This window comes from Sinocyclocheilus grahami, unplaced genomic scaffold (assembly GCF_001515645.1).
Source record: "Sinocyclocheilus grahami isolate Dianchi unplaced genomic scaffold, SAMN03320097.WGS_v1.1 scaffold404.1, whole genome shotgun sequence".
Taxonomy (NCBI): domain Eukaryota; kingdom Metazoa; phylum Chordata; class Actinopteri; order Cypriniformes; family Cyprinidae; genus Sinocyclocheilus; species Sinocyclocheilus grahami.
The window spans coordinates 161890-169331 of record NW_015505583.1 but is presented as its reverse complement, the minus strand read 5'-3'; the positions used below and the strand labels follow the sequence as shown (position 1 = coordinate 169331).

The following is a 7442-nucleotide window of genomic DNA, read 5'->3' as shown; positions in this document are numbered from 1 at the left end:
AAACACTCTGACTCAAACAGAAGCAGCCGTTCTGCATGAATGGGATGGTCTTCTTTAGTCCAGTCTGTCCTCAAGAGACTGCATGTGCTTAAACTTGGACCCTCATAATGAGGCTTTGTAATTACTTTGCTAGTGAATGCGAAAGAACGACAGCTGAATAGCAGACCTGTGTGTGTGTGGACAAGATGATTCAACAGGGAGCTTTTTGAGCCTGTATTCATTTACTTGTCTGCGTGCTGTCAACTAGAATGACAACTTAATAATCAATAATTTTATTAATTGTCATCTCTATTAATCTAGGCAAAAATAAAGCAAAAATAGTGTTGAAGTACGCCTAGTTGAAATGATGAGTCACAGACCCAAATTTCAATGCAATATTAGCATGGAGGGGGACATTTTTTTAGCTTTTGTAAAGGTGGGGGATAGAGGGGACAATGGAGAGATAGTTTGGAGGATGGGACGGATGATGCGTTGAGTCGGGAGTCATGAGGAAGTCCCTCAGTGTAGTCTGAATCTGTACGGGACAGCAGAACAGCATGAGAGCTTGTTCGGTGAGATCATGTTCTTTGTATTCACAGTGATTCTTCTTTGATGTAATTCAGGTGCAGCTGGTTAGCTGTGTGATCAGCTTCTTGTGTTTGTCCAGGGCGATGTTGACGTGTAATGAGAGGACACACCAGCAAAATATATATACAGTGAGATCCTTGTATAATATAGTAGTTAAGGTGTGGTCATATTAGAGTTTTTCGTGGGAAAAAAAAGTTCCAGTAGTGTAGCGATATATGAAACATCTTTGAACATATGAAAAGTCACTTTCAAACCAAGCAGATTTCTGTTGGTCAGCGTGACAAATTCACTTGACCAACTTGAACCTTATGTGAAATCTGCATGGGGAAATATTTCACCCTCATTATCATTAATCCATTGCATTGAGCAACAAAAACCTGCTTGGTTTGAAAGTGACTTCTGTGTGAGTGGTGGTGCTTCCATAGCTATGCTATTAAGAAGATACAGCGGACCTTTTTTTGCTCGCAAAATCTTGCTGTGATTTCACTAACGTGAGCGTACCTTTATGATCATGTCAGTCAGCAAATAAACTTTTGCATTCACTTACAAAACATTTACGTTGGCTCACAAAATGTTTGCAATGTAAATGTAATATGTAATAGTAATGTGTTCCCGTGAGAAACTTTGTGTACATTTGCATTTGCTCGCAAACCTTGCATTTATGGTGGCCGAGAAGTGCAAAGCAAATCACAATTCTGAAAACAAAAGAACAAATTACAAACGCAAATGCAAGTCTAAAAAACAAAATAACAATTCAGAAAGCACAACAACAATTCAGAAAACATTACAACAATTCAGAAAACATTATAACAAGTCAGAAAACACAACGACAAATCAGACAAACCGGAAAAAGTAGGTATAGTTTGAGACAGTGCCATTGGTTTGGGATTACTCACCGCTGACTGGACGAGACATCTGTCAATCAACGTATACAGGGAAGAACCAGCCGAAGAACAGCAGAGTCCTGGTAGAAATTTCAGAGATGGTTTTAAAGTAGCTCAGTTTAAATGTATTGTATGAATTGCCCTTACTCTGGAATAAAAAATACGGGGTGTATATTTACATTTAGATAAAAGTGGCTGTAAATTATCAGCTCCAGTGGTGCAGATGGATAAGTGCGATCGACCCGGGTTCGATCCCGCCTTTTGCTGAACTTTTTTTCCCTTCCTTTTCAAATCTCGTATCACATCGTAAAGGCATTTATTTTCAATAAAAATTAAGGAAATGATCAAAAAGTTGAAAATAAAGTATCGGGTAGGGTTAGGGTAGGTGTAGGGAGGGCTTTATTTGTACCAATAAGGTGGGATCCATTTAATAATTAAAATTAAAATTATTTACACTCAATACGTTATTATTGCATACTGTTTCATAATGTACTACAATACTGAAGTGCAGATAATTGCCACTATTTGCAACAAGTAGTATACTTGATAGTAGAAATCCTGCTATTTTAACATAGTGTAACTAGGTATTTGCACTTAGTGTAAATAGCATATCGCTAAAAATACTGCTATTTTCACTTAGTGTAAATATAATCCATTGCTAATACGAGATTTGAAAAGGGAGGGAAAAAAAGTTCGGCAAAAGGCGGGATCGAACCCGGGTCGATCGCGTCAAAAAGCCATTACAGTACATGACATATTTCCTGTATTTGCCCCAAGTGTTCAAGTTTTCATGAAGATCGTGTGTGTGTGTGTGTGTGTTTAAAATAAAAAAAATAAGAAGTCCTTATTAGGGCCGTGCGTTTAATCGAAATCGCGATTTGAGACGTAGCGATTTCCTAATCGCAAAGCCTGCGACGTGGACATGATATTACTCTGTTCCAGAGCATATGCATGACTGCCAGCCTTGAGTTACAGTCTTACTTGCCCTGGGCAAGAGTGAACGCACCTCCGTTCTCCCCAATCAGCACTGCTCTAGCCAACTGCATAAACACCCGGCACACGGGACGGGAGAGAGACAGAGTGGGATTATGGCGTCTACTGGGTCAGATCGATAGTTAGGCAAATTAAAACTAAAGAAAACCGTATGCAACTTAAGCTTCGAAATGACAGCCAACAAACAAAAAAGGTAATTTGCAAGAGCTGCGTCACAGCGCATATAAAAAGTTCCCGTATCGGTTCTGTTTTCAGTACTGGAGAATAAAAGATACATTCTTAGATGTTTTTGTTAGTACGTGAACGTTATCTTACAAATTTTATCTCCCCAACAGATTAATTTGAAATAAGCTTATAATGCATGTTGGCTATTCCAATTCAGAAGAGTGCACACACAGCCTGTGTCTGTGAATGCTTCTCATACTCGCTCCTCTCTGCCCCACGCGGCGCGAATCCCGAGTCACGGACGAGCCGTTCACACTTGCCGCACTCACAGCCTGTCTCATAATGCTCGTTTATACTCGCACCCGGCTCCGCACCGCAAGTCTCCACGAGCGCATCTGATATTTTCCCCCAAATCGCACAGCCCTAGTCCTTATGTAACAGATGAGGGAGTTTAGTCATTGTGATGCTTCTAATTAAGTGATATAAAACAGGTGCTAGTGTTTTACAAAATACACATATTCAGTTGTACACATACTCCTCTCTACATCAGCACTTTACATTTTATTACCAAATTATATAACTAATAAAACTTAAACTGTAAAATTTTCTTATAAATTTTTGTTTTACTACCAAATTTATTATATGTAATAACTACTTAATTTAACTTACACTGTATAGTTTTTACTCAAATTCTCATGTTTTACTACCCAAATTATGTATAATATAGAAATGAATTTAAAGGGGTCATATGATGCGAATTTAAATTTTTCCTTTCTCTTTAAATGGTTACAAGCTCTTGGTGCATAAAGAAGATCTGTAAAGTTACAAAGACTAAAGTCTCAAATCCAAAGAGATATTCTTTATAAAAGTTAAGAGCCACGCCTACCTAAAACGCCTCGTTCTAACACGCCCCCACATATCTACGTCACTATGTGGGAAGATTTGCATAACGCCGCCCAAATGTTCACGCAAAGAAAGAAGGCGTAACTTTTATTCTCGCTGTAGTATTGTTGACGCTGCAGCCATGTCGTGAAGACGCTGTGTGTTTCGTTGTGAAAGCGAAACTACTTTGTTTGGTCTTCCAAAAGAGGACGATATCTGCTTCGTCATGCCTGGAGCTGATCCGTGCTGGTCGCTGAGGAAATACATCAACTTTGCGCTGTGGATTGCCGGATCTGCTTTCACCGTGGACGAAGCGGAGTCCAGCCCGGGGTCATCACATGTGGTTGCCGCAAGCCCACCGGCCACTCCTTCAACGAATCCGCCGGCTGCGCCGTTCTCAAGCCCGCCCGCCGCTGCTCACTCTAGCCGCAGGTCTCCGCTCACTCAAGCCCACCGTGTGTGACGCCGTGTGTTTCGTTGTGAAAGCGAAACTACTTTGTTTGGCCTTCCAAAAGAAGACACGACTAGAAATCAGTGGTTAAGTTGTATTTACAACACTGTTCCAGAACACTTCAACCCAAATATTCAGATGTGTGCAGCGCATTTTATGGAGGACTGTTTCCTGATCCTGGTAGAGTAGACTACAATGCCGGCTGTTCTGACTCACAGACTGTAAGTACGTTTTTTATATTAAAGGATTTGCCACTGACGATTCAAACACGAGTTTTGAGCAGTGTAGAGTAGGGCTTGTAGTTTGTCATTTCTCTGATCACAAATGCAGACATGGTTTTATGTTTACGCGGCGAGATGCAATGTGTAAAAAGACAGGATAAGTCATTATAATCCTTCATTATGTCCCCACTGGATGCAACAAATGCCTCGTTTATAATGGGTTTTAATGCTTTTGTCTCGTCGCTCCGGCCGGACAGGGCATTACAATATGGTAAGGGGCGTAACATTTCCGTCACACGCTTGAGGTATTCGGCCAATCACAACGCACTGGATAGCTGGCCAATCGGAACACACCTCGCTTTTCAGATCGATGAGTTTTGTAAAAATCGACACGCTTCAGAAAGGCGGGGCATAGAGGAGAAACAATAATGTACAGTATGTGGAAAAATAATGTGTTTTTTTAACCTTAAACCACATAAAAACATTTCATTACACCAAATACACAAAATAATGTTCTTTTCAGCAACATCATATGACCCCTTTAATCTACATTGTAAAGTTTTTTTCTCGAATTCTCATGTATGCAATTTCCTCATTGTTGTTTTACTACCAAATTAAATGTAATTATTTTAATTAAGAGGTTTCCCTCTAATTCTTTAAAAAAAAAATCAAATTATATAATTAATTTTACTTCGACTGTAAAGTTTTCCTCAGGTTCTCATATTTTGCTCCTAAATTATATGTAACAACTAATTAATGTAACTTGCACTAATACAGCTTTCCTCAAATTCTCACATTTTACTACCAAATTGTATGTAATATCTAACAGTTTAATTTACAATGTGAAATATTCTTTGAATTCTCGCATTTTGCTACCAAATTATATGTAGTTTGTAATAGTTTAACTCACATTTTGAAATATTCCTCAAATTCTTATGTTTTGCTCTCAAATTAATATATGTAGTTATATGTATAATGTAAATTAATATCTTATGTATAGTTCCATAGTTTTAGTATAGTTTAGTTAGTATAGTTAGTAGCAGCGTTGGGTAAGATACTCAAAAAAAGAAATCATCTACAAATGACTAATTACTTCTTTAAAATTGTAATTTGATTACATTACTGATTACTGCATTTAAAAAGTAATCAGATTACTAATTATTTTACTTTCAAGTTACTTTCAAGTTTACTTTTCAAATTATCAAACCTAAAAAAATACACTACAAAGTGAAACTCGTAGTTTTTTCATTAGTTTAATATTGACTGAAAAGTTACATAAGTATTATTTGTATATACTTGCAATATCAACAACTTTTTTCTTTTTTGGTTTTGTAAAATAAATAAAACCAATAGGGTGAGCTTTCTGCATTCTGAGTCTCCGAAAGCTTCTCTAAAGGTCTAAAGAAAGCTTGAAGTGTCTATTTTTAAATTAAGTAGGTCATCGAAAACAAATATTCTCTGATACAATAATCCGTAGGAAACCAACGCGTGCGTGTAACGCGTTATATACAACTCTGGTTAGTAGGGGTGTGCGATATTGGAAAAAAGAAAAGATATTTTCTGGAATTTTATCGATACCGATAATTAGACTAATTTTGCTGAGTGTGTTATTGTGCTGGCACCTTAAGGACTTTCGTGGACAGCTGACTCCCAAGTTTTTGATATTCTTCATATTCTGTGTGGTGGTCGGTTCACAGCAGTGATAGAAATTAATCTTTTTCAATAAGTTTAAATTTATTTTTATGGGCATTTTGACCTTTTTATAAAGCCATTTTTTTTAATAAAAGTGTGCTTCATCTTTTGAGTCAAATTCTTACATTTAATCAGTCAGTTAGAATAATAAGACATTTAGGCTGTTACCAAGCAAATTAAATCAGTATCAACAAAATTAATCTTTGCATTGCAGAGGAAACACAGAAGCTGCATCTGAATTGGCATTTAGATGTATTTACACACTGTTTAATGCAGCACATGAATGCATTTAACCTGCAGTTACAAATACATAAATAAGGTTTTGGTATTTTAAACATAAAAAGTTGAATACTGATATTTGAAATTATTAAAAAAATGAAAATATATTTTAAATGTGAAATTAAAACCGCCAGTAGGTGGCAGCAAGGCACTGTTAATAAGTGAGTCGTTGCGATTTAACCAAATAATTTAAACGGTTGATTCATTCAAGAACGAAATGCCGTCTTGTTGGTCAGAGACGTAAAACAGTGCTGTGGTGGTGTTTGGAATTTTTGTTGGCGAAATAGAGCAAAAATAGGCGATGTAGTAACATAAGTCTCTTAATATGAACTTTGTTTATTGAACTGTTGTATAAAATCAATTTCACATTTGTAATCATGCTGATTTTTTGAAAAGAGAGAAAAATGGCACTCTGTGTGTGAAATTATATACATTTTCTGATTCCATATCTTGAATTTTGAAATCATTTTAAATTCATTTTATTAGACTGAAACATGCAGTGAAAGAACACACTCTAAATGCACACGCACACTAGTCTAACCTACTAGATTTTAATAATGTATGCATGCACTCTGTAGGTGTTTTATTTGTTTTTTGTTTTTTTCGATATACTCGATAATGTCAAATCATATATTGTTAAAACAACAATTATGATATTATCGCAGATGATATATATCACACACACCCCTAATAGTTAGTATAGTTTTCCTCAAATTCTCATGATTTGCTACCAAATATCCACTTATCTACTATCTGAAAGTTTTCCTTGAATTCTCGTGACTTGTGGCCACATGAGTTTTTTAATCTGATGAATGATGGGATGCACTTCACCTCAAAAATGAAGTGATCTTAGAGATGGGTTAAGGGCACTGAGCTTTGTTTTTTTCTGACCTGAGACGGTATTACACACTTCCTATTGCATGTGCACATTTTCAAGTGCGTATTAACAGAGACATACTTTGAAAATCCACTCACACACACACACACACACACACACACACACACACACATATATATATATATATATAATATATGAAAAGGACAAAAAGCACCATAAAAGTAGTGATGCACTGAAAAAAGTTTTTTACTGGAGCTAAAATTAAAGTTTTCATTTGGCTGAAAATTAAAACCAAAAATGATTTAATAATAATGTAATCATATTTATTTAAAAATCAACGCTCAAATCTGAGTTGCACATAAGGCATTTTTTCTATTAACTTTTTTAATGATAATAATTCTACTCTAATTTGTTGTCAAAATATACAGTGGGGCAAAAAAGTATTTAGTCAGCCACCAATTGTGCAAGTT

At 36.3% G+C, this 7442-nt stretch overlaps 1 protein-coding gene across 1 annotated transcript in view; it reads left to right on the top strand.

Moving 5' to 3' along the window:
* The first annotated feature begins 536 nt into the window (after positions 1-536).
* Positions 537-7442, top strand: part of LOC107550638 (protein 4.1-like) — a 49511-nt gene continuing 42605 nt past the window's right edge. Inside the window, exon 1 of the mRNA XM_016231973.1 lies at positions 537-551. Coding sequence (XP_016087459.1) covers positions 537-551 — 15 coding nt within the window. The remainder of the gene's footprint in view (positions 552-7442) is intronic.